General features: G+C 39.2%; 1 protein-coding gene across 17 annotated transcripts in view; it reads right to left on the minus strand.

The window, feature by feature from the left end:
* Positions 1-915: 915 nt before the first annotated feature.
* LOC107188714 (troponin I-like) overlaps positions 916-13,103 on the minus strand; it is a 42,569-nt gene continuing 30,381 nt past the window's right edge. For 8 of the 17 annotated variants that reach the window (XM_015577135.1, XM_015577128.1, XM_015577080.1 and 5 more), the window contains 6 exons: positions 10,214-10,231; positions 8,420-8,458; positions 3,967-4,216; positions 2,085-2,240; positions 1,772-1,852; positions 916-1,249 (listed from right to left, as the gene is read on the minus strand). In XM_015577135.1, coding sequence (XP_015432621.1) covers positions 1,236-1,249; positions 1,772-1,852; positions 2,085-2,240; positions 3,967-4,216; positions 8,420-8,458; positions 10,214-10,231 — 558 coding nt within the window. In that variant the 3' untranslated portion in view covers positions 916-1,235. Of the gene's footprint in view, positions 1,250-1,771; positions 1,853-2,084; positions 2,241-3,966; positions 4,217-7,986; positions 8,459-10,213; positions 10,232-13,103 lie in introns of those variants that run through there. The other 9 variants (XM_015577112.1, XM_015577150.1, XM_015577096.1 and 6 more) reach the window with 5 other exon arrangements.

Below are 13,103 nucleotides of genomic sequence, written 5' to 3' on the forward strand. Positions count from 1 at the left end.
TAATAATATAGCTGGATTCCTTATAAAAAAGTACGCGATATTGCTATTTGAACGGTTTCAGAGGCTCTAATAGTTTTCCAGATATTCGACCAAATAGGTTTTACACCCCTAACTTTGAGGGTTGTCTTTACCGCTTCAACATGGATGACTGTAGGTAAGAAAAGATACTTGTAAAGTATTTTTGTGTGATCTTCGTAACAAAATTTCGTAAAAATTGGTGGAGATCGCTTCGGTCTCTTCCTTTCTAAGTTTATTAGTTTAAGTATTAATTTGTATATATTTCCGTATCTGGATGCTACCAAGTAAATGTAACATATACGTTAAATTGTGTTTTTTATTAACAGAAAAACCCAGAAAACCAACGGAAAACTAGTATTTCTTCAGTGCAATAACTTTGTCCCCGCTAGATATTGCTGTAAAATCACACTGTGCCTCGTCGATAAGGTATTCACGTGATTGATACGGCGAGAAAGTTTTTGGTTGTCGCAGAAAAGTTTTTATTACGAAATCCAATTCTCTCATCTGGAGGAACCGTGTCGATGGTGGCTGCGATAATCTTCGGTAGAACGCCTCGTAAATTATTTACACATACGTATTATATATAAATGTTACAAGTGTCGTATCTGAAATTTCAGGTTTCGTGGATCGTTCGATTTCATGGTCGATGGACGAAATCACGGACAACGGAGGCCCTCCCTTCGAACGGAAAGGTTCGTTATTATTACCGTTTTGTGTAATTAGCTGAAACCTTAAGGGAAAACTGGTCGGGCGGCCGGGCGCGGTGATTCTCGATTTGCTATGAGTAACACGACACTTTTACAACGTGTCGTAAAACGTCACGGAGGAAACGAAGTGAAACACGTCAACAACGAGTGTCCATTTTTCTACCTTTCTCTATTTCTTCTTTCTTTCATCTTTTTTTTTTTTTTGTTTTTTCTCATTTTCGTTCATTTCGTACCCCGATGGGGGGGGCACGGATGACGCACAAACGTGACGCGTGCGCACGACGGAAAACAAATGATTACGATGAGACCGATGATGACGATGACGATGACGACGACAATACGATGGTGAACAACGGACGCGTGAACCGTGACGAGAGGAGAATAATATGGCTCGACGCATACGTATTCTGTGCTCTATGCTTGTCCGTGTACGTTTTATGCAAATTCTGACGTCAACGAGTGGAAATTATATAGCGAGGTGACCCTTCGTCCGTTCCAACTTCAACGAAGTTACGATGCTGGCGCTGTAAATAGAAACAGAGGGAAATGGCACTTTAGACCGAGAAAATTCCGTTTCCTTTGGTGTTAGTTCCCCTATCAAGAGAGGATGAAATTCAATTTTTGTTTTTTAATTATAATCGATATTTAGTCCTTTTAGGTCTAGCTTGTTACTATTTTTTAGTTCCTTTACCCCCTATTGTGTTCGTCCAAGTTTCGAGGATATTCTACGATTTCTACGATTTCTGTTAATACGAAAATCTATTATAACACTAATACTACGACGTATACGAAAATTTTACAGTAATGGAATCATTTCTCCGTGGTACTTGTACAAAAGTAACGACTGGAGAACGAAGTGATTGCGAAAGCAACGAGGATCGCTGATATTCTCGTCGATTCCTCCGACGCTAAATGTCATCCGTGGCACGGTGCACCGTGTGATCGATGATGTAATTAGTCGACTATTCCTTTAATACGCTACTGATGGCTGACGACTACAATTTTTAATCATCTACCAGATGGATACCTTTTAAGGTAACACGTACCGTACGTAACGAATTTCGAACGGAGTATCTGGCGATTGGGTCTGACGGTCATTCTAAGTCTCAAAATCAAAACAACCTTGGCTAGAAATTAAGTTGGAGAAAAGAAGGAATTAATTGAAACGATCATCGATTTCTGGAATGAGAATGGCGTGGAATGGACGAGCCAAATGAATGAGCTGCCTGTATCGTCGAAGTGAAAGAGAAAGTAAAATCGATTGAGAAGATGGAAAATAAAATTGAGGGACAATGGTTAATCCTGCGAATGAAACGAATAAATAATCGTGAAAAATAGAAGGGAAAGGATGTCATTTACCTCCTTCAGCGGGCGCTGGTGCTGGTGCAGCCTCTGCTGGGGGTGCTGCTGGCGCTTCGGCTGCAGGTGCAGCGGGCGCTCCCTCCGCTGGGGGAGCAGCGCCTTCGGCTGGTGGCGCAGCAGGGGCTCCTTCTGCTGGTGCAGGTGCAGGCGCGCCTTTAGAAATACAGTTAGTTTCTTAGTAAACTCCTCGAGGCACAAGTCTCGATTAAAAGGGGTGAAATGAAAGAGCAAATGAGATTTGAGGCGGGGATACATTCTCCTATTGGATGCAGTGATTTGAATGGTCATATTAATTCTTATTGGAGAGGATCTGTATTAACTGGTAAGATTTTAACATTGTTATAAATAAGGACCACTGCACGACTACGCTAAGTCGGGTTTAAAGTTTAAAAAATAATCCCTTGTGAGACTCCACCTCATCTCCTACTCCTGGATTATTACTGTCACATACACTAATGGCTAAAAGTATGGGACCCAGAGTTTATAATTGATGGAACGGTAACTCATTATTTTGTTACGATGTAATAAAAGTTATAGGATCAGTATATATATATATGAATCATTTGCAATCAGCTTCAGCATATTACTTTTACCAAATCGTTTTAGAATAATATTCTTCTCTTTCTTTAACCCCTTCGTTCACACGTTTACCATATGAATGAAATTTTTGTTCAAAATCAAATTTCTCGAAAACTAAGCGTTCTTAGGAAAAATCGTTTGCAATTATTATTAAAATATTTTCTGCATATTTCCTACATATTTGTTACATATTTGGATACGTTTTATCTGCATAAAAATCCGCAGTCTAGTTATCAGACTTGGTCCCATACTTTTGGCTTGGAATTCCTACGGCTATCCTCGTATTAGACAGAGTTGGGCACAATTTCTTTCGAATAACATATTGTGAAAGCAGCAGTATTTAAGATCGCCTTTAAACAATTGTTTGCCAAGTGTCTACTCATATAAGAAATAATATTGTTTTATTATAAAAATTGGAATGTCCAAATGCAACTAATTAAAAATCCCGGAATACATTTTTCTTATCTTTTATTCGTTATTCGAAACTCTTTATCTAGGTAATGAATTTGCCCATGTCTGGTATTAGAAAGGATGTTTATAAATAAGGGTACATAAAACAACATAAACAACGAGGTCCCGTAAAATGTATCTGGCAAGATCACCTTCTGCCGGTGGTGCCGCAGGCGCGCCCTCCGCGGGCGGTGCACCTTCAGCTGGTGCAGCCGCTCCTTCCGCTGGCGGTGCACCCTCAGCAGGAGGTGCTGCACCCTCGGCTGGAGGTGGTGCGCCCTCGGCTGATGCAGCTGCTGGCGCGCCCTCTGGACAAGTACACATGCACCTTACACCATCTAATTCTACACTATACACATCTACCACGAAAAATGCTAGAACAATCTCGTCCGTCGTGTTCCGCTTCCGTCATCCGTGAAGAAGCGACTTGGCTCGGGTTGTTATCGTGAAAGACGTTGAAACAGATGAAGAATATTGATGAGTGATATAGTATGTTTATGGTATGATAATATGGTTTAATCTGTTTTTTTTTTTACGAAGGCACTATACGGATTAAAGTTATTTAGTTACCCTTACGTATAATAACATTATAATGGGAATTATTATAATTCTAGTAAAAGTAAAAAAGTTTTCCAAAAAGCAACGAATGAAAAACGGTACAATTTCAAAATATTAATAATAATGTAAATAATACACACAAAAATACAACAAAATGTATCTTTGCCAATTTTTAAATAACTTCGAAATGAAAGAATTAAAATCAGTGACCCGAAGTTAGGGGGCCATTTCATTGTGAGAAGCTTTAGAATTTCGGTCTCGGTTGTTAAAGGGTTAAAACGGGTATACTGACCAGCAGGTGGCGCACCCTCCGCAGGGGGTGCTGGTGCTCCCTCCGCAGGTGGAGCACCTTCCGCCGGGGCTGCTGGTGGAGCACCCTCCGCTGGGGGAGCTGGTTCTGGCGTTGGTGTCGGCGACGGTGCCGGTGGTGGTGCTGGCGATTCCGCTGGTGCGGGCGCAGGTGCGGGCGCTGGGGCTGGCTCCGGTTGTGGGGATGGCGTAGGTGCGACAACTTCTGGTGGTGGTTCCGGCGCTGGTTCCTGCTGTACCAAATTATGAAGTGAAGCGATTTGCATGCAACGTTCCACACGGAATATTGTCAGTGGGACCGATATACCGTGGTCGTAAATTAAATCGTTAAGCGTCGACACTCATTGACATTAGAGATGGCGTGAATTGCTTGGTGCGTTTGTCAATTTATCGTCGTTCCAATGGTAAAATTATGAAACTATAAAAAGTTAATTACCTCAGTCTGTCAATTTTATTCACTAACCTTTCATGTTTATTTTGTAGCGTTTGTAAGTATTAGGTGTTCCAATAAGTAACTATGAAAATGCAATTGAAAATCAAAATACATTTCCGATTTCTTATTCAGTCGAAATGACATACGATTCTGGAGGCAGGTAACAAATATTGCGAAGATAGTGTAAATGTTTGAGTGATTTACAACGAAACATAGAATTTTCTGAAAAGCAGTGATTTATTGGTACACCGTATACGTAGTTAAAAATTAAGTTGAATAAGTATAGAAAATCAAATATCATGCATTTAAGTCAGACACGTAAAAATTATAGTCTCGCTACTTTACCATTGAAACGACGATATACAATAGATAAAATAATATCTGCAGGCATCCACATTTTTTAGAATTATATTAGTTCCCTCATAAATTCAGATGGTTTATCTATATATTTAAATTTGTAATGCATTTTCTTTAATTACGGTAAGCGGCCAAACATCGTGATTTTTAACGATATATATTTTTCATTAGATTCAATGTATGCAATATAAAATGCTCGAGTGTGCAAATATTTGTTTTGTCCACTGTATGTATACTATCAATCAGAAGTATTGGAGCTATTCCTGGTATTTAGATAAACGAAGCTTTAGATGGAATATCGCCAGAATTATTGACTACATAAAACAGATTCGAAGGAAAATTTTACGTTGCGTGGAAATTACTGAAGATGATGGTATAAAATAGATAAATCAATTGCCCTAGCTTCAAGATTTTCGAAGGTCCACTTTTTAACACCACAACTACCAAAACAGTCAATATAACTGGTTAGTAAATTCTTAAAAAAATCACAGTAATATCTCGACAGCGCGCTAGCACGTTTGCAAAGTATACTCTCAGAAAAATAAATGCAATATCGTTTGTTTTTTTCCGTGAGCGTGTCCACCACCGTTTGCTTTTTTTCCGCCCGCTGTTTAATTCGATAGGACAACGGCGGTCGGTATACAATTTCGCTCGCAATCTGCTCGACACGTCGACGGCACGCGCGTTAAATTGCGTGATTTACGGCCGGTTCGCGGGTTCTCGCGAATGTACTCGCGTTAAGCCGTCGTTTATGGATACATCATTTGTCCCGGTGAATGATAATAACGTTGCGTGTAACATTCAAGAGGTCATGTCCCGCAGTTTCCCTGTCGACGCGTTCGACAACGTAAAATCAACGGTTCCTAATAAATGATTAAAAAATATCTTTTTTTAACTGAAATTATTTTTATTCGGTACTCTTATGTCTCGACTGTAAGTACCCGCAAAGCTCATTTTGATCAGTTTGTTAGTTCAATACTTATGATTTATTGAAAAAAGGTTGACCTTAAATTTCAAACAGGTGTAAAATCACTAATTTAAAAAATTTTCAAAAATCCTTCGAGATACGTTTACATATCGCTAAAGACTATAATATATCCAAATTTGCACAAAATCCTAAATGGTGCTCCAAAAAATGTCCGATTTCGCGTGGAATGACCCTATTACGATCGAAAAAAGTCGTCGTATAATTAACAACGATCGAAAAAAAGTTCTCCGTATAATTTATAACGATCGAAAAAAAGTTCTCCGTATAATTTATAACGATCGATAAATTCTCCGTATAATTAATAACAATCGAAACGGAACGGGGACAATGCACGCTCGCGCAAAATACAATAACCTCGCGACAAAATAATGTTTCGTCGAAATGTGCTCGCGCGATCTTTTGTTACGTCACAGTGTAAACAATACGTGGAAAGCGCGAAAAAGCTGAAAGATAAAGGTAGGGGACACTGTGCATAGCAAATGGTAATTAAAGCGAAAGTTAATCAACGAAGCACCTACCGTGCTTGTTTGTTCGGCTGGAAATAGAATCGTTTGAATAGAATGCCCGGTAAAATACGGAACCGCGGAGAACATATTCGATTAATCCATTCTGTACGCCACGTCTTTTGTTTATTTGTATTCAGCACCGAATTAATGAAGGGTGGGAGCTTGGGGCTACAGCCCCTGGCCCCACTTTTCAAGGGGGCTGTGATCTAAGCCTTCCGCTTATGTCAAAAAATAATTCAATGAAATTTTGTTTACTGTTGCCCTTTTGAAATAATTAGAAATTACACTAAATGTAAAAATAAATCGGTTAATGTTATTTAGGATAAATTCAAACTTTCAAAGATTTATATATTTTACTTTATGTTCCATTAGAAAAATTGTTTCATTAGAAGAATTCATAGATGAATTAATTGTTCTCTAAAATTGCTTCCCACCTAATTTTTACAAATATCCTCAATCTTCTATTTATGGCGTTCAACGTGTTAAAAAATTTTCTCGACTAAAAACTTCAACAAAGTAACGAAAACCTATCGATCGATCTATTATTCTATAAAATCGCTTTCTATTTAATTTTCACAAAAATCCTCAATTTACCGATTTCGATATCAGAATAATATTACCAAAACACTATTAATTGAACATTCCTCAAAAACATACGAAAAGATCGAAATTATCCAGAATATTATATTTTCCATTTTATATTTATTTTTCGTTGTACGTTTTTTTTTTTTTTTCATTTTCGCAGATTATTCCCGAATAAACTCGACCATCCGACTCGTTCGATCGGTAACCGTCCCAGCACACTGGCGACTGTTCTCAAAAATCGAACTCAACGAAGAGATTCCGTTTTCTCGAAGCACCCCGCGATATTTATAAGACGTGGCGTGAAATTTCTCTGTGGATTGTTCACGGTCGACCGGGTGCGCGCTCCACCATTCGATACGGCTCATTGACCGTTCGACGGGGATCTCTCTCCTCGCGTGGCAAAGAGGTTCACGAACCGGGCGGTAAAAGTTTTCAGCTTCTTGCACCGTGGCCGTCCCGATAATCACGTTGTAATTGAGCCGTTCGCGGAATTAACAAGCGCATTAAGACGCTTCGTTCTCTTAACATAGCCACGAGACACGACAGGGACTGTTATTACCTCGTCACGAACATCTGATTCAAACCGAAGACGACGGTTGTAAACGTTCGAGCTAGTCGATCACGACGATAACGTGATTGAATCAGCCGTATAATTCTATATCAACGTCGGAACGACTCGATTATATACAGCGAAACTTAAACAGCCGATAGACATCGTGACCTTTAACAGACGAGACCACTTATAACGAGTTTTCCACGGTTAAATAACGATGAATTCGATTCTACCGATCGTCTTCGATTTTATAAATCACAGAACAGAAAATACCACAGAGGAGAGGGATGAGACCAGGATCTTGGAAAAGGGTAGAATGAACACAGACGGATTACATTGTTTTATCATTGTCGTTAAATATTTTGCTTTACAATAGACCTTAAATAACGATTCGCTGTCTCGTGAAGCTTCGTTTCTCCCTTTGATCCGGTTCACAGAAAGTTAACGTGTATACACGGGGGGTTGTGGGCGGGGGGGGGGGGCTTGGCGAGTAGAAAATTAAAAGAACGTCGACAAAACGGCGAACAGATATATACGTAGGGACTTTGTTTCTTTTTTTTTTTTCTAAAAAAATATATGTACATGTACTCTGGAAGCAAAAAAAAAAACGTGGTTTCTTTGGGTCAGTCACATGATATTGAAAATTCTTGGATCGGATACCGTGGTGTTGTTTCTCTTTTCGTTGTATTCGACGGACAAGTTGACAGAGAGACATACGTATATATCCCCCGACAGTTCGTCGTGGATAAGAAACAAAAAGATAACGTGATTTCTGCGTGCAAGGGTGGAGGGAGCGGTAGACGTTTAAATTAATTGGTGATTTAAAAAACAAAAAAACAGAGAAAGATAAGAGAGACAAAGAAACGGTAGTGGCGACGGAGGAAGTGATCTTTTTTTTTTTGTTTTGAGTGTTCTTGCGTCGAGATGTTATCGGGTAGACAGATGGACGATCCCTTCTCGATACACGTCGAGAACGAAGGTTTCACCTCATGCCTCCACCTCTTCTTCCTTTACCTTCTTTTCCTCGCCCTTCTTCGACCAGTCGGGTTTCTTCTGCAAAATTCAGAGAACACGCGTGAGAAGCACCGTCAACGAGGAGGGGGTGAGCTTAGCTCGGCTCAAATTCGCACACGCCAGGGTCTGCGGTTAGCCAGGTCAGGGTAAACCTTCGCAAAAGCGGGGGCAACGCATGGTGGAAATTCTCGCGGCGACAGGGGGGTGGATATTCCGCTAGAGGGGTGGCGAAAAAATTGACCGGTAAGAACTAACACATTCACCGTAGTGTTGATCATTGGTAGATTGCGGATTTTATGCATTTATTATTTAGAATTATTTTTTAACATTCACCATACAGTGGGTGATCAAATTATTATGATCAGATAAAGGGATGATGTATATGTGTCTTATATTTCCGTTGTGGTTATGACTTCAAGTATACCCTTTCTTTATTTTTCTTAACGTTTATAAGGAGTCACAGAAATTTTTAAGTTCGAATGACTAATAATTTTGTAACAATGTATACAGGGTGAGTCACCTAAAGTTTGCACCTCAATATATTTGTTGTTTTTAAAGATACGTAAAATGTCTTAAGGACTAAGTTGAATGGTCCAATGGGGCTCACACGATGGCAAACAATTTTTGTTATTATGTCATTTTTTTTAGATACGTCAAAGTCACCTTGTTTTTTTAAAATGGAACCACCCTTTTTTCCGTGACCTTGAATAACCTTGAATAATTATAGTCACTGAATTAAATATAAAAATATAAAAACAAAAGTTGTTCGCCATCCTGTGGGTACCATTAAACCATTCAACTTTGTTCTTAGACATTTGACATATCTTTAAAAACAATAAAGATATTTGAGGTGCAAACGTTACGTGACTCACCCTGTATATTCTGAAATGTTTATCAATAGGGATATGTAGTGCAATAACTAATTGACACCACTTCCAGTAAATTAACCCCTAGAAATCTAAATTTGCATAAACATCCGCAGTCTAGTCATCAGTCATTGACAGAACTTTCCGATCACGCCACGTCGACCACCGGTGACCGTCATGTAATACAAATTTAACCCTTTGCACTTGATTGTCCCCTCTGAAGTGACAAAATCTATGGGGAAATCGAAAAGTTTGAGTGCAAAGGGTTAAATATAAAGTAATACACTCAGCGTAAACGGAAAGTCAACCGAAATTGACTCCCAGTGAACGTGTTAATCAAAATGTCCCTCGTGTCCTACCGAACACGGCAAACATAACCTCGTTTGGAACTTCGAATTCCATTTTAAGTGTTCCGTGTATTACATTCCCGTTACCAATTCGATTTATTCAAAAGTCGACGTACTAACGATCTAACCGATCTTCTCTCTTTGACGTCATCCACAAAGCCGTGCAAATTGTTAGTGAAAAAGTGGCGAGAGAAGAGACTGATATTGAAAAAAACCAAAAATTTAAAAAAGACACGATTCCTCAACATCTTCCTATCACGTTCAAGACAATCGTGTGCAGTAAAAAAAATTCGTACGTGTAATAAAATGGGGATCGTAAAACGTAAAAAGAAACGGAATATTGAAAAATTGTTGGCCCGATCGGTGATGCATCGACACCGTGAGCCGCGATACGGATCGTTAAGGAATGGCAAGCGTTGTGTCTATCTATCCTATAATATCGTATTGTTTGCATCGTTTTCTTTCACACAATCCCTGCGATACTAATGTCTGCATTATCTTTTTTTTTTTTTTCTCTAACCACACGCACACTCTCCCCTACGGAAGCATGCCGATCTACCAGTTGATCGTTAAAGCTTTACCTTATCTTTTGACGCGTTCTGCGAACATAATGCAAGAGCAACATCATTAGTCAACAGATAAGACGTGGACAATTATTAGAGCGTACGTACTAATTAATAAACTTAACGATTAACAATCGATCGTTCGTGACCCATGGACCCCGATCTCCGATTCCACGCGAGGGCGTCGCGTGCTTGGATCGCCGCGGGGTCTATGAGTCACGATCGACCGCGGTGGCATGATTGAACCGCGCATCGATCATTCCAATTGTGTTCTGTGAACGACGTACGTTTGCTCCGTTATTAACGATCACAGCAGCGCAGTGAAATTCCATTTATTCGATCCTGTCTTAACGGGATTTATTGAACGAAAATTCGTCTGAAAGTACAACTGGACTTGCGTTTCAGCTCGTATTATTGGAACAGTTATTTCAATAATAAGAGCTCATTGTCGAGGATTATTTAATATGATCTGTTATGATAAACTTGCTTGCTTCTGAACAGGTTCGAGCAAATGGAGTTGCATTGCACGGATCTTATACTTTATTTAAAGATTCAGTATAGAGAATATTTTTTATAAAAAGTCACCTGTTCACCGTGTAATTTGTCCATCATAAGGTAATTTGTTGAAGATTCTGCTGTATTAAGGACGAACACAATGAACTTTGTACACTAATACAGATACTGTGATAATGATACGTTTGACAATTATTAAGTAAAGATTAATAAGTTTATTGTCGGTAATCAATATTGAACATTAATCTCGAATCTTATAGTATTATTTTCTAGAAGTTTTAGGCATTTTTCAACCATTTTTGAAAATATGAATTCTCTTATAAGAAACTATATTAAAACCACAATATCAACTTATTAAAGAAAAAAAGATTCATCCAGGGTTAATAGGTTAACAAGGCTGATACTTGTTTCAAAACCCAATGACACCTTAATCTCAGTGAAAAAGATGTTTAGCAATAAATGTCCGCAGTTTATTAACACGGAACGATCGACGCACGGTTGCGAATCGGAACAAAATAAACAATCAAGACGGGACAACAATCCTACACATGTACAGCCTGGAAGCATGGCAGCCGAACGATGACGGCAAAGGCAAGCTGCAACAAGAGTTTATATCGCGAAAGAGATAAATTCGTAATCGAACTTTATCGTCTCGATACGTATAACCCCCGGTAACCCATCCTGCATAAGTCTCGCGAGAACAGTTTCCCTAACGAAATCAGCCGGGCATTTGGCACGCGAAGGAGAGAGCCTGACGCGTATTATGATGAACGACGTAGTGCAGAGACGGAGAAGAAAATGAACGGAATACGAGCGCAGTGAACGTGTGAAATAAAGATTAGAGAGAGAAAGAGACAGGAAAGAAAGAACAGTAAGATAAAGAAAAAAGAACAGAGAGAAAAGAAGATAGATAGTGTGAATACTAGAGAAAAGAAAGAAAAAAAAAAAAGAAAGAAAAACAAAGAAAGGCACTTGTGAGTAAAGCGCTTCTGCCATTAACGTACGAAATGAGGAAGAAAAGTCTGTGAGTCTTAAATATACACTTTGTAAGCCATTCTCACCTTTTTATCGCTTCTCTTTACAATTTTCTATGCGATCGTTAGCACTGTCTTTATTTTCGAACCGATCGTTCTACCACCCCCGGATAGGGGGGATGATCACCCGGGGAATGGGCGTCAACAGCGAGGTAAAGAAGAATCAGAAAAAAAAGTGAGCGAAACGACAGTAGACGCGCGTTCGAATGGAAGTTAGGCTCGATTTTGTAACGACACGATCAACCCCGCCCGGTTTTGTCGTCCGGAGGGCGGGGGCAAAAAACGTAGAACGGAGGAAAAAGAGCAAAAAGACTCAGAGCTCAGAGAAAAAATTAGTGTAGAGCAGAACGGAACGATTCTCGATGATACTCGACCATTTTAATAAACCCTTTTAATTACCGTGATTTTAATAAACTTTCACGCAATTTCTGTGCTATTATAAACATTTTGGAGCCTCTAGTACAACAAACAAAATTCTGTCCACTTCCAGGTTTAACTAAACTTTTAACTAAACTGATCACGTTTCGTGGTCCACCCTGTATATATTTCGGAACCTAAAATATTTAGTATAATAAAAATACATATAATAATATGTATATATATTTTGTTCTACACAGGATAAAATATACGAAATCATCATCGAGGTGTGCCATCGAGTATAGTTCCGTGCGAAAAATAAGTAGAGAAAAAAAATCCCCATGAACGGGAACGTCGAAAAGACACGACGGTTTCACAGAGAGAAAAAAAAAAAGAGGATGGAAAAATGAGATACGAATGTACGCTTCGAGAAAAAACATCTGCCTCCATTTACATGCACTTTCTTCGATCGTTTATTGACACAGATTCTTCGCTCTCGTTTAACTCTCCCGTACCCTGACGAGAGTTCACCGATTCGGTGTAAACAACCGAACCGAGAGACGCTTCGGGCTCACAACCTAACGATCGTTCGTAACAAATCATTTGTAGAACCGCAATATTTTTTTCTTTACAGACGGTTCGGGGGTTGAGAGGACGAAATGGCGAAAAAGAGAGCCACGCTGATCAACGCGAAGTTCGAAAATCATCGCGAAAAGAGAAAGAAAAAAATTGCTCCTCACGACATCTTGGCGATCGCGTCTAAATTCACGGGTGTCTGTGACGTTTGAAGGATCGAAACGCGAAAAAAAGTCGAGCGGAGAATAGTTTCACATCGCGTGATATTCGAAATGACAAAGCTCTTTAACGACGGTATACTGTCACATTCGTCTGTGTACGCGCGTACGTTTTCTGTTCCGAGATGTGAGATTATAATTATCATGTTTTTTTGTTGTTCTGTTTTTTTTTTTTTTTCGTTTTTTTGTTCGATCATTTTTATTGTAAAT

The sequence above is a fragment of the Dufourea novaeangliae genome, unplaced genomic scaffold (assembly GCF_001272555.1).
Source record: "Dufourea novaeangliae isolate 0120121106 unplaced genomic scaffold, ASM127255v1 scaffold16, whole genome shotgun sequence".
Lineage (NCBI taxonomy): Eukaryota > Metazoa > Arthropoda > Insecta > Hymenoptera > Halictidae > Dufourea > Dufourea novaeangliae.